At 38.5% G+C, this 26,965-nt stretch overlaps 1 protein-coding gene across 1 annotated transcript in view; it reads right to left on the reverse strand.

Moving 5' to 3' along the window:
* Positions 1–994: 994 nt before the first annotated feature.
* The window catches only part of ZNF277 (zinc finger protein 277), a gene marked incomplete at both ends in the record, with an annotated part of 133,946 nt that continues 107,975 nt past the window's right edge, over positions 995–26,965 (reverse strand). The window contains 7 exons of the mRNA XM_080701473.1: positions 995–1,181; positions 2,964–3,138; positions 4,818–4,860; positions 6,805–6,901; positions 8,872–8,939; positions 17,846–17,978; positions 21,922–22,032. Of these exons, the coding sequence (XP_080557599.1) occupies positions 995–1,181; positions 2,964–3,138; positions 4,818–4,860; positions 6,805–6,901; positions 8,872–8,939; positions 17,846–17,978; positions 21,922–22,032 (814 nt within the window). The remainder of the gene's footprint in view (positions 1,182–2,963; positions 3,139–4,817; positions 4,861–6,804; positions 6,902–8,871; positions 8,940–17,845; positions 17,979–21,921; positions 22,033–26,965) is intronic.

The raw sequence follows: 26,965 nt of genomic DNA on the forward strand, positions 1-26,965 counted from the left end.
TTGGTCTTTTTTATTACCTTGATATTTTTGAAGAGTAAAGGCTCTTCCCTTTATTTGGTAGGCTGTCCCTCAGCTGGAGTTTCCTTTCCTCCTGGATGCAGTTTATTAGGAAGCACATTCCATTTATTCCATAGCTGATAATACTGCAAAAAGGGTATTTTTGAGACTACTGGGGAAGACTGATAAGAGACGCTGTTAAGAAGTTATTAATTTAGAGCTGGGTTTGGTGGCACACTCTTGTAATCCCAGTACTTGAGAGGCTGAGACAGGAGGATCGCAGGTTTGTGGCCAGCCTCAGCTACTTAGTGAGACCTTATTTCAAAATAAAGGATAAAAAATAGAGCTGGGGGTATAGCTCGGATTTCAATTCCCAGTACCACACACAAGAAAAGGAGCTATTTTGTTGGGTGGCTTATTGGCATTGAAGTTATATTTTTTAGTAGTGCTACTCATCTGTTTGTGATATATATAAATTGTAGGGAAAAGCAAAGTTAATTATCTTGAATATACATTTCTAGGGAGTCTAGAAACTCTAGACAAAAAATTATAATATTTCTTATTATTCTAAAATAGTGTCCAATCCAGATCTTTGACCACTTTTTTTTCCTTTTGTGGCTCTTTTTGTCAATATATTTATGGCTGACCAATACAGTATAAAAATTGCAATGTCAAATTTGTGACTTGCTGAATGAAGGAGGGACTAAAACAACTGGTTAAAATCAGTATTATAAATAATTTGAACACTTCTTTGTGATTTCCTTATTTTAGACACTTAAAACTTATATGATGAGGTCATTTCAGATGATCATACAATATAACTTTATAGCCAAAACATAAAGTCCTCATTTTATTTTTCTACTTTATTTCCTTGAAAAAAATCATTAAATAATTATTTAACCAAGAACTAATATTTTATTGATATTCAATTTTCAATTGTTCTCTCATATCTTTCATAGAAGAAAAACATGAAAAATTCCTTCTGTTGCAGTTTCTTCTAGTTTTTCAAGCATTCTTGGCGTAGTACCTGGTTCAAAACACTACTTTGTTTCAAAGCATGAAGTCTAGACATATCTTCACTGATGATGGGAACATTTTCATTTTGTTCCTGAACAGTCGCATCACTTTCACTGTCAGACAGTGTACACAGGAGAGTGTCATTTTCATAGGTTGGAAAATAATACCTGAAAACAACCATAGATGCACTGAATAACCAAACAACTAAACTGTCCAGAGAAATTCCAAGCAGCTCAAAGTACACTTTCCTAGGTTTCCTTACTAATGGTGTCACAAAGTTTTGGAAAGGCTTTATTGGAGACAACTTCTGAGTTACTTTCACTTTGACATTTACTGTCTTATACCAATCTTAAATGGACTCTATCTAGCTTTGCTAGTTGACATCAGCCTTCTTCTTGGCAGCCAGTAGGATAAGAAACACTGTGGTTTTTTTTTTTTTTTTTTTGGTGGTACTGGGGGTGGAACCCAGAGGCTTTCTACCTTTGGGCTATACTCCCAGACCTATTTTATATTTTATTTGGAAACAGGGTCTCACTAAGTTGCTGAGAGCCTCACTAAGTAGCTGAGGCTGGCTTCGAACCTGTGCGATCTTCCTGTCTCAGCCTCCTAAGCGCGGGGATTACAAGCGTGCGCCACCATGCCTGGCTTGAAATACTGTCTTAAAAGGCAGCTTACTCCAATGCTAGGAAGCTCCAGTTAGATAATACCGCTTTTGTATCAAACTAAAAATGGCATCACTCATTTCTACTAAAAAGTCCTAGTTCTTTCATATAGTTACTTTCTTAAACACAAATTCTCCAGATATGTTATGGAAGCAATTAGGTTTCCCCTTGGGTTTTGTCTCCTAACCTAATCACTGCCCTTCATCTCTAATCTTTGCGAAAAGAATTACAGGAATAGGCTATCAGTTCAATCCAGGGCTGACTTTGGTCTTAAACATCATAAATTCTGTGGAAGAGAAAACCTCTAGCGTTTTGGCTGGAATTCTGGGGAGACTGACTTAACATTCTCTGTGAATAGATAAACCACTAGGAAGTTGGAATCCCAGAGTCTTTCAAAGGCTCTTTCACCCAACTACAGTTATCAAGAAAGATTCAGAGCCAGACCAGATGGGTTAGATTGGCAAAAGATATTTGGGAGTCTGACAATACCTCAACAAGTACATATCAGATAACTGTCTAATGTTTTTAAAGTGCCAGTATGTGGAATATATACCAGAAGTCCTAGTAGTATGCATATATCTGACCTAGCAATTTTATTTCTAGGAATATCTAAATGAAATAATTAGATAAGTGTGCAAAACTGTAGGTATATGGATATTCATTACATTACTATTTATAATAACAGAAAGAAAGGAAATAACAAATAGGGTATATCTATACAACGAGATATTTGGTAATCATTAAAAATTATGTAACAGCTGAGCTAAGCAGCACACTCTTGTAATCCCAGCATTCGGGAAGTGTAAACTGGAAGATCGCAGTTCGCAGACAGCCTCAACTACTTATTGAGGCCCTTTGCAACTCAGTGAGACCCTGTTTCAGAAATAAAAAAGACTAAAAAATTGGGCTGGGGGGTGTATCTTGGAGGTACAATGCCCCTGGGTTCCATCCCAGTGCGGCAAAAAAGAAAAAGAAATGATGTAACAGGTAGCAGAAATAGAAATATCCTTGCAATATTTTGTTAAGAAAATATAATTAAAATGTCCATATATACTTCTATACCTGTATGTATATGTATATACATACATATATCCACATCACAAATTCTGAAACAGTTTCATTTGCAAGAGTGGAATTATTTTAAAAGTAAGGTTTTTGAAATTTAAAAATTTTTCATATTACATGCTCCTTTTTTTTTTAAAAAAAGTTTAACAGAATCAAGTAAAGGGAAAACATATGGAAAACAGTAGAGAAGTTTAAGTTTCCATCTATTCCTGCAGCACTTACTCCAGTTGATCCCATGTCTTTCTTTCAGGAAGCAATGAAATGTGTTTAGCTTCTTCCATGTGAGTCCTTAAGTCGGCTTTGGATTTGAACTTCACTTGGCAGCCATAACATTTATATTGGTGAACCTGCCTTCGAATGAAATTGACCAGTTTCACTTGCTGATAGAAATTTAATCCTGAAAAGGACAGTATACAGCATCATTAGACAGCCAGTCAGATCCACTTTTACACTGTTAGAATTTCTTTCTGAATAGAATTTAAATGAATTTTTAACTGATATGTAAAGACAAAACTATACATAATTATGGAGTACCATGTGATGTTATGCTATACATATGTATTATATAATGCTTAAATCAGAGCAAACATATTTACCTCCTTAAACATTATTTATTTATAGCGAAAACATTCAAAATACTTTGTTATATTTCTTACAAAAGACACTTAACTATCCAACCTGAAGAGACAGTGCAATTATGAAGCATAATATAAGAACCAAATAATAACATCTAATACTTAAAGGGCTTAGGTGCTAAGCACTATTATACTCACTTTTCATGTAATAATAACACTTAATCTAGGTGGGCGTGGTGGTGTACGCTTGTAATCCTAGCATTCGGGAGGCTGAGACCAGAGGATCGTGGTTCACAGATAGCCTCAGCTACTTAGTGAGGCCTTCTGCGACTTAGTGAGACCCTGTTTCAAAATAAAAAATAAAAAATAGGGCAGGGGGTATAGCTTGGAGGTAGAATGCCCCTGGGTTTCATCCTCAAACCCCCCCACAAAAAATAATACACTTAATCTTTCACAAAACCCTATCAGAGAGTTAGTACTATTATATCCACATTATATATTAGTAAACTGTCCAAGGTCTTCATAGCTAGAAGTGGTAAAGCCAGTATCTGACACTAGGCTGTTGGCTCTACTGCTGATGTTCTTGAAAACACACACACACACACACACACACACACACACACACACACACACACACGTATATGTATGTATAAGAGCACCAAAGCAAAATTACACATCCAAGAGTCTACTCAAGTATATACTGAGCTGCCATCTGAGAAGTGAGCTTTTATTATCTTAGATCCATTAGGAAATCAGTACTCCATATCTCAATGCCACTATTTTTTCTACTGTAGATACTGAGAATGATACACTTGGGTATATCTATAACAAATAATGCATCAAGCAGTGCCCTAGGTGTTTTATACACATTATTCACTCCCTCTAAGGTTTTTCTGACCCGAGGCTCAACATGAGCTAGCCAGGAAGTGCTGAAGCTGGGAAATGAGCTCTAGTCCAAGTTCAAAACTCTTTCTACTATCCTCCTCACTTTATGGTAGATATTTACCATTAACGTGTATTACATTTACAGTACTCATATATCTAGGGAAGTGGAAGAAAGTCTATGTGAAAGGACAAAGCATATTTGAGTCATTAGTTTAAAATGGCTGGAGAAAGCCAGGTGTGGTGGTGCTTGCTTGTAATCCTAGGACTTGGGAGGCTGCGACAGGAGGATCTCAGGTTTATGGCCAGCCGCTGTAACTTAGTGAGGCCTCTGCAACTTAGTGAGACCCTGTTTCAAAATAAAAATAAAATTGGGCTGGGGTGTAGCTCGATGGTAGAATTCCCCTGGGTTCAATCCCTAGTAACACACACACACGCGTGCGTGCACACACACACAAATGGTTTGAGAATCGCTGCTTCAGAGAGTTCTGCTAAACCCTTCAGAGATGCATTTTGACTTTGCGCTCTCTAATCACAGCTTAGAGCACAGGCACCATTTACAGGAGGGCATAGTCAAAAAAGGCAGCAGCATGGAAAATTACATCTGAATCAAACTTACCAAGTTCTGACTTTATTTTGAGGAGATCAAATTCATGTGCATCCTACAAAAGAGGAGTGAATAAATCTGTAAACACATGAATTATTTAATCTTTCAAGATCAAGTTATAAACAAACATCTTATTTCCAGGAGCCTGAATACTTTAGAAACTGAGTCTGAGGTCCTCATCATCTGCTTTTGAAGTCTTTTAATGTTAACTACTTCACTTCATATCCAAGGACTTTTTAAAGCAGAGTCCAAACAATTCACATTCGTCAGTTAAAACATTTTAATTATTCACAGCTTATAGTTACAGTTTTTTAAAATAATTTATTATGTCTAAAATAAAGTCTGATAACAGTGTGTAGGTTCAGATGCGGCTCTATGTACTGGGCATCTGGACTAGGATTTAGGATATAGGTTTTTTTTTTTTTTTTTACTCCACAAGCAATTTCACACATTTTGTTTTTCATTTTCTGCTGTTAGATATGCTAAACTTGAAAGTTTCTTTTCACTCATGTCTTCCCCCAAATCACATTTTCTTTTGATTTTTCAATGCAGAGGCCTTTTCTGTTTCTCCTATTCCTGCAATTCTCTACCTGCATGTTTTAATTGATACACTCATGAATGATAAAGTTCATCTAATTCACGGTGATAGTATTTAGGGTTGCATCGCTATATGTAGGATGATCAGGAATTCATGATGTTAGCACTGAAAGTGGCTGAGCAGGGGTTAGACACATTTGTCCAGGTGCTGAAAAGGAAATCCCTACATGGCATAGTAGGCTCCTTTCAACTGAAAGACATCAGGATATTATGAATTAAATTCAACCTCAGAAAACTATACACAGATGCTAGTGGTAATCTGTTTCAGGAGAACAGATTCTCTGCTTTCATAAGGGTGAATGGTCCATGGTTTTTCTAACATTCTCTAGGTTCTTAATTTACTGAACTAAAAATTATATCTGAATGAAGAGTGAAGGTGGGTGAGAGGAGAGCACAGTCCAGGATTGACTGGAGGATGAGCGAAGGAGAGGCAGAAAATATCGGAATCATTCAGAATACTTTTCTATTATGATCACCACCCCTCAACCCCTAAGTTGGAATACTGGCATAAATTATGAATGTCCTCCTTTCCTACTCCCCACGCTCAGCTGAGGATCAGAGGTTCACGGAGTTTGCACCTCAGGTATACTAGGGTGAATTCAGTTTAGAACTACTAACTTCAAACTTCACTATAACATACAAATGAGCCGGGCATGGTGGCGCACACTTGTAATTATGGGCTTGGGAGGCTGAGACAGGAGGATCGCACAGGTTCGAAGCCAGCCTCAGCTACTTAGTGAGGCTCTCAGCAGCTTAGTGAGACCCTGTTTCCAAATAAATTATAAAATAGGGGTGGGGGTGTAGCCTAGAGGTAGAATGCCTTTGGGTTCCATCCCCAGTACTGCAAAAAACAAAAGAAAACAAAAAAACACATAAAAATGGCACCCAGAGGGTAAAGTACTCTGGGAATATGCCTGAATTTCTTCCTTCCAAATCCTGGTAACTCTAGGTTCTACGTGGCTATACCCTGGGCCTGTCCACCTACCACCCTCTCCTCTAGGTTCCAGGGCCTTTGTAAATGACAACATCCTCCCTTCTTGATCTCCTAGCCAAGCACTGGAAGAACTGGGAAAGGACCTAAAAACTGTCCTGTTATCTGGGTACTGTTAATCCTGGTTGCAGAGCCAAACTTCTGGGCTCAAATGATCTTGCAGGCGTCTCAAGGTGGGATGGCATCAGTGGTCTGTGTAATCCCACACAAACAGTTCTCCCAGGTCCACGTCAGGCAGATCACCCTGACTTCTTGTCCTCCTTGTTAGATCTGGCCTCTCTCTCCCGTTTGCCTAAAGCACTTTTAGGAATGGGGTAATGACAGAAAAGCAATAAGCAAATGAGGGTAGAATAATTATGGGTGTCCCCTTATCAGAATAAAACAAAATTGAAATGAATAAAAGTATCTCACCTCCATGTGAACATATAATTTCTCAATTGTTTCTGCTTGTTTTTCACAAAAGAGACACACAGCAGAGACAGGGTGTTCTTCCCAATCAGACCACTTACTGGGTTAAAAAACAAACAAACAGAAAACAAGGAGATTACTTTCAGTAAGAGAGTGCACTAAACAGTGAGTTGGTATGAATTTCCCATTCCTAAGAAATGCTGCCATTCTCTTTCAACTTTGACATTTTGTTAAAGATTGCCATACCATACTGTGACTTTCTGAAACAGCTTTTGCAATTCAAAGGAGCACAATGAAATCAGTGTAAATAGCAAACAGGTGCTGCTCCATTTTCTCCTATCTGCCACTCTTCCGAGCAGCTATTTCACTACTGAATTAGTGCTGCATTTCTGAGACAACTAGATTTAATTTGTAAAGCATACATATCAAGAGATGGGCGGCATTCTTATTAACCACAACCACTAAGTGCACATGCTGTGAGGTGAGATGCTGAGAGTGTGTTTCTGTATGATAAATAGTGTACTTTAAAAGGCAAACTATTTATCTTTTGGGAGGGAAATACTGATCATTTTGAATAAGGCAAGTATTAAATCTGGTGTTAGAGAACTCAAAAAGCATACAGGACTCCTTTTACCACTTCTGTATTCATGCATGAATGCATTCATTCATTTATTTGTTTCTGTAGTACTGGAGATTGAACCCCGGGTCATGCTACCTCTGAGATATACCCCCAGCCCTATTTTATTTTTTATTTTGAAACAGGGTCTACTAAGTTACAGAGGGTATAACTAAGTTGCTGAGGCTGGATGCAAGTCTGCGATCCTCCTGTCTCAGCCTCCCAAGGTTTGGGATGATGAGCATGTACCACCATGCCCAGCTGCATTTATTTTTTGGAGTATTTTCAACTTCTTTTCAGTTAGTCCCAATGGAAGAAAACTGCCAGGAAGGAAAAATTGTGGAGACAAGGGACTACCCATTCAAATTCAAACAAGGGAGAGTTTCTCATGGCAAGATTAGAATTCATCATGGTTATGACTCTGGAGATCAATTTAACCCAATTCACACCAAAACTTTCCTATTTAGTACTATTGAATACTTTCCCTAACACTGTCCATTCAGGTAGGAGCCATCAGCCCATCTGCTCCGGGTCATGACTATTTATAAACTTTTGTGTCATTGAAACTTCAACTTTTAGGCCAGGTGTGGTGGTGCACACTTGTAATCCCCACGCTTGGGAGGCGGAGACAGGAGGATCAAGCAGGTTTGAAGCCTGCCTCACTGGCTTAAGAGACCCTGTTTCCAAATAAAAATATAAAAAAATAGGTGTCTGTAGAAGGGTTTCCAGGAACCCCAGTACCACCAAAAATAAAAAAAAATAAAAATAAAAAAACACGTCAACTTTTATCCATTAAATATTCTAACTAGTATATCCTAATGGAAAAGAAATGTTTTTATTTTAGTCTCGGGGACTCCCTACCTGAATCTTTTTGCATCATGGAAAATTACCAAATGGCAACTCTCCAACTTTGGACTTTATTTCACTTTTAAATTATAATAAATTATAATATTATCCCCAAATCCAGGGAAAGAAAACAAGGCTGAAAAGCTTTGACTACGAAGAGGATGACTAGTAGGGAATCCTTTTAGGTTGAAAAGAACACTTCTCAAGCTATACTTTCAAGTAAAGAAGCTATGAATGTTTTAAGTCAGTCATCAGTGGGATTAACCCAGAACAATTAGATTGCATTTTCTACGCCAATGAACCAGAGTTCAGAGGTTATATCATTTCCAGGTCTGGGATCAACTGAATAAGGAAAGCAATATGTAATGTATTTGTCTTTGAATTACATGTAGTATCTGTACTACAGTTGAACAACGGTGTCTTTTATATTAGACTTTACATAAGAATTATTTTGAGTTCAAGTTCTTGCCAGGTACATGAAAGAATGCATCTTTAAAGAAGAAGTCTTCTTTTTCTTTTCTCTCTTTGGAATGAAAATTTTAGATCAAACCAGAGTTGTTTTACTGCTCTCCAAACACTAATTAATTACCAGGAATAACAAGTCTTACTCTTCCTGATGGTCTAGGAACTCCCCATCATCTTCCAGTTGAACTTCTTCCCATGATTTTCCAAGTTCCTTTGTAGAGAGAACCAAGGGGTCAGACAGATTGAGAAGAGGGGGAGAGAAAGAACAGTCACAGAACTTAAACAACAAAACAACACAAACCCTCAAACCAAACCCAAACTCAAATGGTTTTGAAACAATACAAATTGAATATATTATTATTATTATTATTATTATTATTATTATTATTATTATTATGCAGTACTGGGGATGGAATCCAGGGGCATTCTACCTCTGAGCTATACCCCCAGTCCTATTTTTTATTCTTTATTTTGAAACAGGGTCTCACTGAGTTGTAAAGGGCCTCACTAAGTAGTTGAGGCTGTCTGCGAACCACCATCCTCCAGTCTCAGCCTCCCAAATGCTGGGATTACAAGTGTGCGTCACCATGCCCAGCTTGGATATATTAAATTTTTTATTTCAATGATGTGGATGAATATTTTTGAGGAAGAGGGTGAGGAGAGAAAGGGGAGGGGGCAACAAGTGCTGTTTGCATGTATGCCATTGTCAACATGACTTACACCAATAAAAGTATATTAAAAAATGATATGGGCCTGGCATGGTGGTGCACGCTTATAATACCAGCATTCGGGAGGCTGAGACCTGAGGACTGCAGTTCACGGACAGTCTCAGCTATTTAGTGAGGCCCTTCACAACTCCGTGAGACCCTGTTTCAAAAAAGAGGAAGAGTGCCAGGAGTGGTGGCACATGCTTGTAATCCCAGCATTTGGGAGGCTGAGACAGGGGGATCATGGTTTGAGGACAGCCTCAGCTATTACTTAGTAAGGCCCTTTGCAATTTATTGAGACCGTTTCAAAATAAAGAATAAAAAATAGGGCTGGAGGTATAGCTAGAGGTAGAATGCCCCTGGGTTCCATCCCCAGTAATGAAAAAAAGAAAAAAATAGAACTGGGGTGTAGCTTGGAGGTAGAATGCCCCTGGGTTCCATTCTCAATACTACGGGGAGGGGAGGATATGGATGGATATATCTTAAATACTTTTAATTTTATTTTTAAGAAAAAACAGTTTTTTTAAAAAAGAACAGTTTTTAATGTTTTTTTTTTAAAGAAAAACAGCAATATCTTTGAACCAAATTCTTTTCTCTTAAATTTAGAACAATGTTTCTCAACCCTGACATATTAGAATTTCTTGGGGATCTTTTAAAAAAAAACAATTAAAACCTAGGTGTGGTGGCACATGCCTATAATTTTAGTATTTGGAAAGCTGAGAAAAGTGGACCACAGATTTGATATCAGCTTCAGCAACACAACAAGACCCTGTTTCAAAATAATAAAGGGATGGGGTGCAGCCTGGAGGTAGAATGTTAGAATGTCCTGGGGCTCAATCCCCAGTATGACACACATTCATACCACACACATACCACAACCCCTGCCCAAACCTAAAAAAAGCTCTACTAATATCTCTTGGCAAGATACTTTGAAACAACCTACTAGATTCTTTCTTTCATTTTTTTGTCACTGGGGATTAAACCCAGGGGCATTCCATCTCCAAGCTATACCCTCAGCCCTATTTTATTTTTATTTTGAAACAGGGTCTCACTAGGTTGATGAGTCTCACTAACTGCTGTGGCTGTCCTTGAACTTGTGAGCCTCCTGTCTCAGCCTCCCAAGTACTGGGATTACAGGGAGTGCCACCATCCAGTACTAATGGGTTCTGTTTCTACTCTTGGTCCCTGGTCATCTATTTCCCAGAGAGCAGCCATGGTGATCTTTCAAAGGGACACTTCCTGTATGGAGACGCACTCTCATGGCATCTCATCATACTCTGAACAAAATCCAGAATCCTGCCATGGCTTACAAGACAATACCCTCCCCTGGCTCCTTTCCGTCCTTATTTTCCACTACATTTTTTCTTTCTCAATTTACTCCAGCCATGCTGGTCTTTCTCCTGCATCTTCAACACAGCAAGCTACGTTCACACTTGCCGCATCCTCTTCCTGAGACTTTGCCCTCTCCTGCTCTCCTGTCTCCAGTGGCTCAGCCATTCTGCTCAAATGTTTCCACCGCAGACTTCCTCTGACTACTCTGAATAAAACCCACTTCTTCCAAGATACTTATTCCTCTACCACGTTTTACTATCCTTCAAAGCACTGATCACTATCTGAAATCACTATATAAATCTGTTTTATTTGTTCATTTTCCTGATTCAGAATGTCCAGGAGGATATGGCCTTTGTTCATGGTCACATTTCCAGAGCCTGATATACTGAGGATACTAGAAAGTACTTTTCGAGTTAAAATGTAACTTAAAAAGTCTAAAAATTTGAGGCCAGTTTGGATCTTACATCAGTATAATTTTGTAAGGTGATTAAATTATGTCTATTAAGCACAGAGTTCTGGGCACGAGTAGGCACTCACACACTGATTCAAATTACTTCTATCCCTAACACCTGGTGGAAAGTTCTACTTTTGGGAGGCTATGTCTGGCAAATCTTGTCACAGTTTCAACAAAAATTGTATTAAATAAAGAGCTAGAATAATTTCGACCACTTCTCATCTTATGTTTGCACCAAGTCTTCTTTTCTTTTTGTCCTATCTTCTCTCTCCACCCAGTCTTCCAATTGTGCCAGGCAAAAGATGATGTACCAAAGATTGATGGATGTCTTCTCAAGCAGCTAAACTCTGGTAGGGTCAAGCCTAGTCTGACCTGCTATAAGCACAGATACCCTTATTATTCAATATTTTCTTTTGGAAAAATACAATCCAAGCTGGATGTGGTGGCACATGCCTGTAATCCCAGCATTTGGAAGACCGGGACAGGAGATCACAAGTTCTAGACTAGCTTGGGCAAGTTAGTGAAACTCTGCCTCAAAATTAGAAAAGGAAAAAAAAAAAAAAAAAAGAAGAGAAAGTAAGATGTTCAGTGTTCAGTCTCCAGTACCATACACAGAAAAACAAGAAAAAAACCTACACGCAAAATTCACTCAGATATTCTTTCTTAAATAAAGCTAAAAACAAAGAGCTATTATGAATCAAAGGGAGAAAAAATGATCATTCATCAACTTATTCAGAGGTTTTGAAGCGGTCATTAGCCACTAGCTAAGCAACGCATAAATAGTAAATTTGGACTCTGGGAAGTATCTGAGTCCATCAAGAATGGCATCAACACTGTTAATGGGATCTTTGTTAAACTTTTTGGCAATTAATTAAATTTTCATGACTTACTTGGTCTCTTTGGATTAGGACTTACGGTCATTTTTTTTTACTCCTCCAAGATATTCATGCATGGGCCATCTGTGCCATTACCATTCTGAACAGCCAAACGATGCTTATCAATAAATGTTTTGAGCCAAAAGGAATTAAAAAAATCTTTCATTGTCAAACTTCCAAAGTCTAAGTGTCATTTTGCAACTTTATAGGGATTCACTTAAGTAATACAACAATAAAAACTGATCATATTTGAGACGAAAATGGAAATATGCATTTAATACTCTATTAAGAAATAGGCAATTTGCATGTAACAGTGGCCCAGAGTGTTCTTAAAGCACTCTGCTTTGGTATAGTTAAATATATGACTTATGATAAGAATAAAATCCCCAAAGAAAAAAATTACACAAAAAACATAACTCTCTAATTAAGACACTGCGCTTAGTGATGAATCATGTCAGGAAAGCAAAGAATACAAGAAAAACAAAGTTTGGAAGGCATGTCAGTAAAGATGTTCAGACACCCCCTCAACCCCTGCATCAGATGGTTCATGAGCAATAAGAGGGTGGAAAAAATAAGAAAAATGAGAAGACTAGATCCCCTTTACTCATCCACCCTAATGTACACAGTTACATGTGCGTATACAAAAAACCCATTAGCAATAAATAAAGAGAAACTTTTAGTTTGTTACTAGGGTTGGAACTCAGGGACATTCTACCTTTGAGGTACACACCCAGGCCTTTTTATTTGCTCAGACTTTTGCTAAATTACTAAGGCTACCCTTGAACCTGTTATTGTCCTGTTTCAGCCTCCCAAGTACTGGTATTACAGGCATGTGTACCACACCTGGCAAAGAGAAGCATTTTAAATGCAAGCAAATTAGAGTGAACCAGAATAAAACTAAGACAAACAGGTTGAGAGTCTGTATTTGTTATATGTGGCTTTGTATACTTCAAGAGCAAAAAAAATTAACCAAATGATAAAACCATGGTGAAAATATTTTCTTTTAGAAAAATTCAGAGCTTGAAACATGAGCACCTTAGGGAAATGTAGTTGAAGCCTCAATGGTGTTAAACAGTTTGCTGCCCTCTGAGGCAAGGTATTTGACTGTGAAGCTGACTGACTGACACATCGTTCCTTAACCATCCTCACTCTCTCCTGAGCTTTTGTTTGCGAGAAAACAAAACAGAACAAAACTTGAAGTAGATAATTTGGTCTATTCAAAGGATTTTTAATGTATTTGCAAGTCTGTTATTATTCAGATTCATAAATTGCTATAAATTATTAAACATAAAAATTATCTCACCTAAGAAGAAAAAAGAACCTGCCAATTTGCTGCGCTCATAGGAGAGAAAAAAACAGGCTCTGTCCCGTGGCTCCTCCATCACTGATGACTGCTGGAGTGCCTACTGCCAGGACAGGCTGGATGCTCTCATCGCTGCTGTACTGGAGATCTACAGCTGTTTGAAATGCAGGTAAGAAACTCTATGTTGGATGATTCAATTACTACACATTTAAGCTAAAGGAGAGGACAAATAATGACTGTACACAAGGTGTTCAAACGCATGTGCTTACATGTCTGGCTCCCATATCAAACTCTGAACTCTCTGAGAGTAGTGATCAAATCAGCCACCCTGTCTGCAATACTTTTCTCATTCTACTGTATACAGAATGTATGAAACCAGTGAAATGAATGGATAGACAATGACTACCCATAAAACAACTCTTCTACCTTTGCCCACACTCGTGTCAGCCTTTTCTTTCAGAGTAATAAGCCATGAATAGCTATCACTTTTTGCTTTTTAATTAATAAGGCCCTGCCATTATTTGCTGCTTAAGTAAAATTTTAGAATATATTCTTCACAAAGCCAGGTGTGGTGGCTCATGCTTGTAATCCCAGCATTTGGGAGGCTGAGACAGGAGGATTGTGGTTCGAGGACAGCCTCAGCTTCTCCTTACTGAGGCCCTCTTCAACTCAGTGAGACCCTGTTTCAAAATAAAGAATAAAAAAATAGGGCTGGGGGTGTAGCTCAGAGGTACAATGCTCCTGGGTTCCATGCCCAATACTGGAAAAAAAAAGAATATATTCTTCACATCAAAAATTATTTTGTTAATGATGTTTAAAATAAAACTAAAATGATGAGGAGAAACAGTTCATTCTCATTTTCCTCTAACTATATGCTATTATTATTGGAATAGCTTTATATATCTGTGTTCTATATATTATTATAGTTTTAGTTTATAACAACATTCTTTAAAATATTCCTAAATTGCTATTAAGGTTGATACCTCTGGTGAGCACTACTCTCGCTCAGGGCACTTATACATCTTTAGAGACTACTGCCTTCTTTTTAAATTATTTTCAAAGGTGTTTTTATTTTCATAATGCTAAGGCATTACACTCTAGGGTTTTTTTGCCATGCCATCTTATGGTATCAGCAGGAAGGTAAAGAGCACTAAGAAGGCTGAGGTTGTGGGTGAGTCTTAGACACACTGAAGTCATCTTTACTCTGGTGTTGGGAAAATTTCTAGTCTGTTACAAAAGAGAACGGGTGAATGAATCATTATAAAATCATCATCACTCTTTGACCAAAGTATTCAACCCAGAGTTTCCTGTATTATCTCACCTGTAAAAATAAAAGAAACGGATGTATAGGATACTTCTCCTACGTAAATGAACTAAACTTTTTTTTTTTTTTTGGTGGCACTGGAGGTGGAACCCAGGGGCTTTTCTACCTCCGGGCTATACTCCCACACCTATTTTACACTTTATTTGGAAACAGGGTCTCACTAAGTTGCTGAGAGCCTCACTAAGTAGCAGAGGCTGGCTTTGAACCTGTGCGATCCTCCTGTCTCAGTCTCCCAAGCTCTGGGATTACAAGTGTGCACCACCACGCCCAGCTTGGAAAACTTATTTAACCTGTGTGTCAACTCCTATAATATAATAATAGGCTTAATAACACTTATAACATAGGGTGGTGATTAAGATTACATGACTTAATATGAATACCTAAGAGAGTGCTGGTCCATTGTAAGTACTATATGCAGCTAGTAAAAAGAAAAGGCTTGTGTCAATATTAAGCTAAAGTTGTGATTTTATTTATTTATTTACTTACTTATACAGTACTGGTAATCGAACCCAGGGGAGTTCTTCCTCTGAGCTATATCCCTAACCCTATTTTATTTTTCATTTTCAAATAGGGTCTCATTAAGTTGCTGAGGGACTCGCTAAATTGTTGAATCTAGCCTCAAACCTGCAATCCTCCTGTCTCAGCCTCTCAAATACTGAGATTAAAGGCATGCCCCACCACACCCAGCCACTTTATATTTGTTAAAACCTTTATATACTCTTAAGCTATAGCTCACCACAGCAAATCTGGGCTCTGTGTGGCCAGTATCATCTAGTATGCTCACCTAAAGATAGCTGGTCCTCATTAACTATTTCCATCTTGACAGTCACAGTACTTAATGCCCTGGGAATAAAGTATCACATTTTTCTAAAAGTGCTAGCAGACTGGGCATGGTGGTGCACACTTGTAATCCAGTACTTGGAAGGCTGAGACAGGAGGATGACAGGTTCATGACCAGACTCAGCTACTTAGTGGGGCCCTCTGCAACTTAGTGAGAACCTGTTTCAAAATAAAGAATAAAAGATAGGCCTGTTGGTATAGCCCAGAGGTAGAACGATCCTGAGTTCTATTCTCAGCACTGGAAAAAAAAAAAGTGCCAGTAGAGTTTGAGTGTCCAGACCCTTTGACATATCCTCTAAGAGGTAAACATCTCTAGTTACACAATGTTCTGTGAATCCCAAACAGAACATTGTATTTTGGTTTAAAAGAGCCCCAGAAGGAAGAACTATTAAATTTCTCTCATAGCTTGCTGTAGTAGATGACTATTTCTTAGAGCTAACAGGAAGTCCACTCCCTATTGGATTGAGCTGGGCCCTGAAACAGCATTTGCTCTAGGAAATAATCACTAAGTGATTTCAAGGGAAGTGTGAAGAACTAAAAGGGTGTCTTTGTCTTTAGCTGGTTATTAAAACATCTGTAGTAAACCACGGCAACTCCGAGTCAATCTTTAAATACCTGCCAAACTTTCTTCTCAAGGGGAATTTTAATTTAACACTATATGGATTAAACAGACAAAATTTCTGCCCTAGATTAGAGTTTTTCAACATAAATCAGGATATCCTTGTTGCTATTCAATTAATATCTGACTATATTCAATTGGACTGTATGGCCAATGGAATGGATTTAATTCATTCATATTGGGGGGCAGACCAATTTTTATTGCTTAAGAAGGTACCAGTTAGAAACAGAACTCTCCATCACTCTTTCAATCCCGCTAGAGTTAGTTAACTCTCCAGAAAGAGGCTACTCTTTCTTTGTATGAGTAATTTCTGTCCTTTGTTATATACAATTAAAAAGTCGGTAGATTGAGGGCAGGGTTGGTAGTACTCCCTAGTCACTATGTCAACCCAAAATCCCCTCCCATGTTTCTAAATAACCCCCATAGTGACAATTGCCTATAAGTGGAAACCTGTGCTTACCCCAAAGGAACTATAATCTGGGCCAGGAGAAACACACACACACACACACACTCACACTCTCTCTCTCTCTCTCTCTCTCTCTCTCTCTCTCTCTCTCTCTCTCTCTCTCCTTGGCACAGTAACCTGGCTACCACCCTACTAGCCAAACAAAAGTATGCATATAATAAAATGGATTTTTTTTTAGAACATCTCTTAAAAATAAGCTGGCCCAGGGAAAGATAGTTTTTTTTTTAACAAAGGGAAATATATTTTAGTGAGAAAAACGAGAAAGAGGGAGGAAACTGCTTTTAAAGAATGATCTTGAATGGCATCTAGCACATCCAGTGCTCTATGAGTTTTTTTTTTTTTAATAGAATAACAGAAATTCCTGGCCTCAAGAGATAATACAGTAATTGTGTGGATGTTCAAATGCTGAATTTCTTTTATTACTATGATTACTGAGTTCTAGAGACATGACATTTTTACTATGAAAACATTTGCCAAATCAAATATAAATCAAAGCAAATTGTGCTTTGTAGTCTACTGCTAACTGCTGCTTGAAAGTGCTCCTCAATTACATTTTAACCTGTATGCTAAACTCTTATTCAAACACTGGTTGGCCCTCACAAAGTTTTTGTTTGCAGTATCACAATTAAATTTTATTTTATTTTTGTGGTATTAGGGATTGGACTCAGGGAAATTCTACCTCCAAGCTGTACCCTTAGACTAATTTTATTTCTGAGGTTGAAACAGGATCTCAATAGGTTGCAGAGGGCCTAAGTAGCTATCTTCTCATAATTTAAAATTTAGGCCAGGAGTAGTGGCACATATTTGTAATCCCAGTAGTTGGAAGGCTGAAACAGGAGGATCATGATTAGTGAGGCCCTCTGCAACTCTATGAGACCGTTTCAAAATAAAAAATAAAATAGGGCTGGGGTAGAGCTTGGAAGTAGAAAATCCCTTGGTTTAATCCCTAGTACCACACACACAGTGTGGTGATGCATGCCTACAATCCCAGTACTTGGGAGGCTGAGCAAGAGGATCACAGATTCAAGGACAACTTCAGCAAGTAGTGAGACTCTCAACAACCTAGTGAGACTCTGTTTCAAAATAAAAATAAGGCTGGGGGTACGGCTCAAAGGTAGAATGCCCTGAGTTCAACCCCCAAACACACACACATACTTCATCCACACACACACCCATCCACACACACACACGCCTTACCAAGTAATTGATGACATAAAATCGGTCATATTCTCTGTTTTTAGGATTGATCCTCCGATGTTGTTTTTTTCTCATGTGATCTTTAAGTGTATTCTTGTCCCTAAAGGTCTTCTCACAGTACAAGCACTGCAAACTAAACAAAATATACAAACACTATTAAACAACACAAACAAACAACACAAAAAACACTGTTAAATAAGTCTCTTGGTTAGTTATTTCAAGGACTCTTTATTGAGTTTATATTTATTCATTTTCTTAAAATTTTATTGGTGTATTGTCATACATCTTAATGGAGTACAAGATGGTAGAATCATACAAGCACACATCACCCAATCAGCCCTTACCCAATTCCCTCCCCATTCCCCTCCCCTCTCCTTCCTTCTCATGTTCAGGCCACTGATTGACTTCAATATGTTTGTGAATGTATATCATGTACATTAGAAAATTTCCCTCTTCCTCCCTCCCATTCCCCTAAAGTCACCTTATTTGTTCATCTATGGTTTTTCCTTTAGCTAGAGTTCCTCCTGTGACCCTTTTTCTCCTCAGCTTCCGCATATTAGGGAAAACATCTGAGATTTTACTTTTTGTGATGATTAATCTCACTTAGCATAATGTTCTCCAATTTTATCCATTTCCCTGAAAATTGTGTAATTAAGAAGAAATTTAAATGGCCAATAAATGTATGAAAAAATGTTAAACATCATTAGCAATCAGAGAGATGCAAATTAAAACTACCCTGAGATTTCACCTAACTCCAACTAGAATGGGAATCATTCAAAACACTACAACAGATGCTGGCGAGGATGTGGAGAAGTGGGAACTCTACTATATTGTTGGTGGGATTGCTAATAGGTGCAACCACTTTGGAAAACAGTGTGGAGGGTCCTCAGAAGAATGGGAACGAACCTACCATAGGACCCAGCTATACCACTCTGGGGTATCTACCCAAAAGAATGGAAACCAAACTACCAGAGTTATGCATGCATATCTGTTTATAGCTGCACAATTCACAATAGCCAAACTATGGAATCAGCCAAGATGCCCATCAAAAGATTAATGAATTATAAAAGTATGGAATATTTATTCATTTTAGGCCATACAAAGTCTTTAAATGTGATATACGGTCCTTATCAGAATGATCCACTACTTCATTCATTTGGCTTTGTAGGATGCATGATGTAGTTATTTTATGTTGGCCACTTTGGCTATTTAGTTAAAACTGTGACAAAGATAATTAATATAAAAATTTAACTTGGTGCTTTATTGATCAAACTACCTGTTCTCAAATGAAAATATAAAGTCGAACCTGGTGGTGCACATTTGTAATCCCAGCATTTGGGAGGCTGACAACAGGAGGACTTTGGTTTGGGAACACCCTCAGCTACTTAGTGAGGCTGTTTGCAACTCAATGAGACCCTATTTCAAAATAAAAAAATAAAAAAAAATAGGGCTGGGAGTGTTGCTTGGTAGACTGCTCCTGGGTTTCATCCCCAATAATGCAAAAAGAAAAAAAAAAAAAAAGAAAATATAAGATGGGCGTGGTGGCACATGCTTTTAATCTCAGTTATTTGGGAGGCTGAAACAGGAGGATCACAGGTTTGCGGCCAGCCTCAACTACTTAGTGAGACCCTTTGCAACTTAATGAGATCCTGTTTCAAAATAAAGAATCAAAAATAGTGCTGGGAATATAGCTCGAAGGTAGAATGCCCCTGGGTTTGATCACTAGTAATGAAAAAAAATAAATCCTGCAAAGTGATTTGCAGGTTTTGGTTCCTAGGCCCACCTACTAGTTGTGCCCTCTCTGTTACCATTTTTGGTTTCTAATCTGAATAACTACATTTTAAAGAATGTTTATGATAATTTCATGTCTATTTATTGAGCACATATGTACTATTATGCATGCACATGCATAATACGTTATTGTGTATAACATAGTTATAAACTATTACACATATATATGATTTAAAATAAGCCAGGTGTGGTGGTGCATGCTTGTAATCCCAGTACTTTGGAGGCTACGATATGAGGATCTGGGTTTGTGGCCAGCCTCAGTTAATTAGTGAGGCCCTCCGTTACTTAGTGTGACTCTGTTTCAAACTAAAGATTAAAAGATAGGGCTTGGGGTATAGCTGGGAGGTAGAATATCCCTGGGTTCAATAGCCAGTACCGGGGTTGAGGGGAATACACAGTAGCTGTTACTCTTATAACAGTATCGTATGCCTTCTGCTTGAATATTTCCACTGACAGGAATTCACTACTTTATAAAACAGTAATTACCAGTGCTGAACAGATTACTAACAAAAAGACTTTCTCCTTGCTAAGCTTGTTAGTTGATACTATCTGTCATTTCTACCCATTAGTCATTGAGTATCCTTTTGCTTATTTTTCACTTAGTATACTTATATGATTAAGTATATTCTCTTATGAATACAGGGTCACTTTACCTCTGAGATACACTCCCAGCTCTATTTTATTTTTTATTTGGAGCAGGGTTTCACTAAATTGCTGAGAACCTTGCTAATTTGCCAAGGCTGGCTTTCAATCTGAGATCCTCCTGTTTTACCCTCCCAAGTACTGGGAAGCACTTGCTACCACACCCAGCTGGAAATTCATTTTAACTTAATACTGATAAAAAGAGTCTCAGTTAAGAACTCCTGTTTAAGCCGGTCATGGTGGCACACATTTGTAATCCCAGCGCTTGGGAGGCTGAGACAGGAGGATCACACAGGTTCAAAGCTAGCCTCAGCTACTTAGTGACGTTCTCAGGAACTTAGTGAGACCCTGTTTCCAAATAAAGTATAAAGTAGGTCTGGGAGTATTGCCTGGAGGTAGAAAAGCCCCTGGGTTCCACCCACAGTAACACACACACACACACACACACACACACACACACACACACACACCTCTTGGTTACCATTGTTCTGTGCTAATTGATGCTTCTTTTAAAAAAAATTATGGATTAATGTTGTGGGTTGAGATATCACACTAGTGAGTATTATATTAAAATGAAGAAAATTAGATTCTGAGAAAGAAAAAAATCTTGGGCCCTTTCCTGGACAGAAAAGTGGATACATTTTTGAAACTCATTTTGGTAACTCACAATTTCTTTCCTTATTTCAATAGGCTCAGCTCTAGATTCTTAAGATTGCCAATATGTCATTGGGACAATGAAGTATTCCATAAAAATGTGTATAAAAAATAAAAAGTGGAAGAATGAATATAGCAGGTGATGTCTCACATAAAACGGAATACACAATCAGTTGACAATATATTTACTTTACTACTAAATATGTAAGAAAGTTATAGTAAAAGCTAACAGAAGCTGGGTGTGGTGGCACACACCAATAATGCCAGTACTTCGAAGGCTGAGACAGGAGAATCACAGGTTTGAGGACAATGTTAGTAACATTGCAAGACTCAGCCACTTAATGAGACCCTTTTACAAAACAAAACAAAAGAAAGAAACAGGCTAAGGGTATAGCTTGGAAATAAGATGTCCCTTGGTTCAATCCCAAGTACCACCAAAAATAAGTAAAGGAATTATAACTCTAATTATAGTGATTTCTGGGGAGATACTAATGGGGGAGTCAAAGGAATTAATGTTTTATTTCATATATGTATAATGTATTCTTATACATATCCTACCTGATATATCTTATATGATATGCATATTGTTTTGTATAAATGACATTTTAATTTAAAATTTGAAAAAACCACTAAAAGGCAATATAGTTCAGATAAAATGACAATTGAGCCAGGCATGGTGGTACATGCCTGTAATACCAGTACTTGGGAAGTTGAGATAGCATTAGGACCAGCCTTAGCAACCTAATAAGACCCTGTTTGAAAACAAAGAATAAAAAAGAGCCGGGGGTATAGCTCAGTGGCAGAACAATACCAGAGGTTCATTTTTAGTACCATATACACACATACGAAAAGGAGATTGTCATACAAAATTCTAACTCCTCTGAAATGACAAATTTCTTTAATTACTTCTATTAAATTAACTTACAGAATTCACAACAGAGTCCAATATCAATATGCGTTTAGGTCATGTTTCATAAAATAGCACCTACTTGTCAAGCTTCTTCTGTAAGGTACTTAGGAACTCACTGCAGTTTACGATGTTGTCTGGCAACCCAATGTTGAAAGCATGTTCTCTGGCCATGTGGTTCAAAAGAATTGATCTATGAAGAAATGTAAGTAATTTTTATTATTTATATATCATCTAGGAACAAAGCAGGCTAGGAAGAGTATTTATATAACAGCACTAATTAGAGGCATTAGAGTGTGAAGCACTGGAGCAAACCTTTCAGCCACCTACCAGTAACACGTAATAAGGTAGTAAGGACACACAATCATAGCAGCGCTATAAAAAGAGGCAACCATGCGTTCTGTTATCTGATAATGGAAGGGTTATACTCTACAGAAGTAGTAGGCTTCTGTAATAAACCTATTAAATAAATTGTGCTTCCTTTGCCTTTATAATTCATTGTGTTATGGTGAGTATATAAGGTTAATATTTATCTTTGAACTTTTAGGTGCCAGCGTTACTGGATAAAGGAATACTAGAGAACCGGTGAAGCTTTATTGGGTATGTCTGTGAGGGTGCTTCTAAAAGAAAACAGCACATGAATGTGAATAGACTTAGTGGAGATCTGCCCTCAGTGTACTTGGCACCATTCAATCAGCCTGGACTAATGCAGCAAAGGGAAGATGACTTGCTCTTTTCGCTCCTGGGGCTGGATCTTCCTCCTGCACCTGGATACCAGAATTCTGGGCACTCTGCCCTTGGGACTCCAGGACTGACCCAGGGTTCTCAGGCCTTCAGCCTTGGACTCAGAATTACATAGTCAGGTTCCCTGTTTCTGAACCCTTTGAGCTTGGACTAGTCCATATTTCTGCCATCCTCAGCTTTTAGACAGCCTGTGGGGTGACTTCTTAAACTATAACTGCATAATTCTCTTAATAAATCTTTTAAAATCCCCTCCCTCCCATCCCATATATATCCTATTGGTTCTGCCCCTCTGGAGAACTCTGACTAATACAGTAGGGGAGAGAAAATACAACTGTCTAAAGAAAGATGACCAAGAGACTTGGAACCTACAGTGAATAGGCCTAATTACACACAAAGGTTATGATAATCTGGGAACACTATAATTGGCATATTGTTTAGTTTATGTGAAAAGGGATTTTAATTGTTTTCTAAATTTAAATTATTTTTAGAAGCTGGGCATGGTGACCCACGCTTGTAATCTTAGCACTTAGGAGGCTGAGACAGGATGATTACACGGGTTCGAAGCCAGTCTCAGCTACTTAAGCGAGGCTCTCAGCAACTTAGTGAGATCCTTTTTCCCGAATAAAGTATAAAATGGTCTAGGAGTATAGCCTGGAGATAGAAAAGCCCCTGCGTTCCACCCCTAGTACCACACATACAAAATTTTATTTTTAATATGTAAAATGTAAAAATTACATATTTATGGGCTAGCATGTAATATTCTGATACATGTATACATTATATTCTGCTTAAATCAGTTTAAACATGCACATCTCCTCATAGCAAAAACATCCCACCTCCTTTCTTCAGCCTTTTCAAATATAAAGTGCTAGCTGGGTGTGGTGGCGCATGCTTGTAATCCCCGTGCTTGGGAGGCTGAGACAGGAGGATCGGGCAGATTCGAGGCCAGCCTCAGCTGGTTAAGAGACCCTGTTTCCAAATAAAATATAAAATAGGTCTGGGAGTATAGCCTAGAGGTAGAAGGCCCCTGGGTTCCATCCCCAGTACCACCAAAAAAAAAAAAAAATCATTTTTAGTGTTTTTTTAGAATGTGAAATAAAGCACCACCTCTAAAAATGTCTATTAACCTATTGAGCCCCTGTTTCAAAATAAAAATAAAATAGGGCTGGGGATGTAGCTCTAGATAGGACACCCCTGGCTTCAATCCCCAGCACCATACACACACATACATTCATAAAGTCGGTCGACTTTTTCTTTCTTTTTACTATGTAGAAGATAGTTATTATTCTGTGGTTCATAGTCCCAGTTGTCTCACATCTTAATTTTTACTGGTAACTCTGCCTAAACACTTGCTGGAGTAGTTCATAGTGCCTTTAGGGCCAACAAGGCACTGATTAGACAGAAAGTAGCCTTTCCTAGGAGTTCTAGTCCAGGGCCTAGGCTGTGGAAGAGGAGTCCAGGTGGAAATGGAACTGAGAGCTTCATGCAGAAAGTGGGGTGGGTGAGTGGCAGAGGGGCTGAGGCACAGTCTTGGAAAGCTTCCTGTACTCCCGAGGACACACTGGGCCAGTGTAGAGTGCCTCTGTGGATCCAGGGAGGTTCTTCCTAGAATGGCCAAGACATAGTTGTATCTGCCCAAGACTTCTAGGATGAAGATCCAGACCCTAGATTATATCTGGATGGAGTCAGAAATAACAACTAGCTCAAGGGTTGTAGAAGGGTCAGGGTTCCCTCTGAAACAGCAGGCTATGTGGATCAGATTTCTTACCATTATGAATCATGATGAATGTACATGAGAGACTGCCCTGTTACCAACCTCTCTGGGACTTAAAGGCCTGGAATTTGGAGTTTGTAAATTAGAAGATGGGAGCTAAGCCAGGGTCTGGCTCAAGGGTGGGGAAGTTAGGAGGTTTCCATGGTTTCTATGACTCTGCTGGGGCCAACTGTATTGACTTAGGAAGGCATTCTGCCCCAGCCAGTAGCTAGCTGGAGAGGACTGAGGTGGAACTGACTGCTCTCAGGATCTGTTTCCGGAGCCATGCTTCATACATTCTAGATTCTGTGGTGTTCTTGGAAGACCTACCTAGGGCTTTCAGGCCTGACATCTAAGCTCTGAAACAGGCAAAGATAAATAGCTGGCTTAAGAGATACAGTGTATGGGGAAGTTCCCCATGATGCCAGACTTGGCTGCCCCACTGGGAATGTGCCCACCGGAACACAGGCCTGCTTTAAATATTTTTGAGGCCTGCTAGCTAGGCATCCAGATCTTGAAAGTGAGGAAATGAGGGTTAGCAGCAGCTGTGTTGGGAGGTTTCCTCTGCCCATATGATCAATTGCTACTATTTCTAGTGCTTTCTGGATCCAGGTGAGCTCTACTATGAATGGCCAAAATTGAGTGGGTCTGCCAAAGGTTTCTATGACTGACATTTAAGACCTGGAAGAGAGACACGTAGAGGCAGAACCGGTGCTATGAAGAGGTTTGGTGGGGAGAACAGTCTTCATTTGGCCCCCAGGCTTGGTTTTGGTGTTTTTTTTTTTTTTTTTTTTTTGGTATCTTCTGGCTTTAGAGACATCCTTTAAGCGTGGCCCAGTGTTAGGACTCCCCAGGGGTTCCAACACTAATGATATCCATGCCATGAAAGGGGACTGGGTATAGGTAGAGCTGGTAGCAGGCTTAAAGATGGGGCTGTTTTCTCCAGTATTCTGATGGTTAATTTTATGTGTCAATTTGCCTGATTAAAAAGTGTCCAGATAACTGGTAAGGTATTATTTCTGGGTGTGTCTGTGAGAGTGTTTCCAGAAGAGATTAGCACAGTGATAAGCACAGTGAATAAAGAAAATCACCCTCACCAGTGAAGACAGGCAAAATGCACCACCTTCAGGACTAGAATGTTGAGGTTGGCATCCATCTTCTTCTGCCCCAGGACCCCGGGCTCCCTGGCTTTTGGACTCTGGTTTCACCAGCAGTCCTCAGGTTCTCAGGTCTTCAGACAAAGACTGAATTCATCACTGTCTTTCTTGGGTCTCCAGTTTGCAGATAGCATATTGTGGGACTTCTCAGTCTCCTAATTGCCAGTTCCCATAATAATATTCTCCTATATATGTTTAATTATTGGTTCTGTCTCTCTGAAGAACCCTAATTTAAGTACCTAAGTAGTTTTCTAGGTAATTCAAAATTGGGTTGATTCAGCCTATCAGCCTGAGGTAAGAAGGCAAAAAACAGGCTGAGATCACCTGTCTCCATTCTAGTCCTAACAGCTGGCTAGTAAAACAGAAAAATTTTGAGGGCTTTGGAGTAAAGATGATACTTTACTTGATCTGTTTCATCTGTGGTATTTAAGTACTCTATGATCAGCCAAGATGATTTTCTAATATGGAGAATTCATTTCTTTACTTTTATTAGTCAACTTAGGTTTCTAGTAAACTTAAGTTTAATTTACATTTCTAGTCAACTTAGGTTTAACTTCTGGGAAATTAAATACATGACAGTTTTAATGAGTATTCAACTCCTTGTATTTCTTACAAACTTAATTTTATCATTAGTCACACAATTTTTCTTCAAATTACAAGTTTCATAGAAACTTATAGTTTTCATAATTATAGTTTTTCACGTTCATGATGGAATGTAATAATTATGAATACTTAATACATTTTGGGTTTAAGTTAAGTTTTACTGAAAATATGTTATGAACTTTTTATTCTTAAATATGTTTTTGCTTCTACATTTTATTTTTTGTGGTACTGGGGATTGAACCCAGAGATATTCTACCTGTGACCTATACTCCAAGCCCATTTAGTTTTTTTATTTGGAAACAGGTTCTCACTAAGTTGTGGAGGGCCTCATGAGGTTGCTGAGGCTAGCTGCAAACCTAAGACCCTCCTGTCTCAGCCTCCAAAGTACTGAGATTATAGGCATGTGCCACCATACTTGGCTTGCTTCTACATTTTAGAAAAAGTTCCTCATACATTTCTTTCCAGTTCTCCCTTCCCTCCCTCTTGCTCTCTCTCTCCCTCCTTCCCTCCCTCCCGTTTCCCCCTCTCTCTAACATACAGGGTTTCACACTGTATGTTATCACAGTCTTTTTGAAACATGCAAATGTGACTTGGGCAAATGGGATTGAGAGAGGTGCTTTTGCAATAATGGACAGAATAAGAACCTCTGAAAATCTATTCCTACTTGAAAGCAATTAGGACTCTGGCAAATTGTCAAAATAACTTGTTTTAGGACTCTGGAAACTTAAGAGGTTTACAATCTAATTGGTATTTATCTAAGAAAGATAACTCAACTGTGGTAAGATTGGTTAGTCTTGTGGTTTAATTTGCCCTATTCCATTCCTCTCTCTTTTGCTCCACAAGTTTTGACAACTAGCAACCTATATGGC

The sequence above is a fragment of the Muscardinus avellanarius genome, assembly GCF_963383645.1.
Source record: "Muscardinus avellanarius genome assembly, chromosome: 9".
NCBI classification, from domain to species: domain Eukaryota; kingdom Metazoa; phylum Chordata; class Mammalia; order Rodentia; family Gliridae; genus Muscardinus; species Muscardinus avellanarius.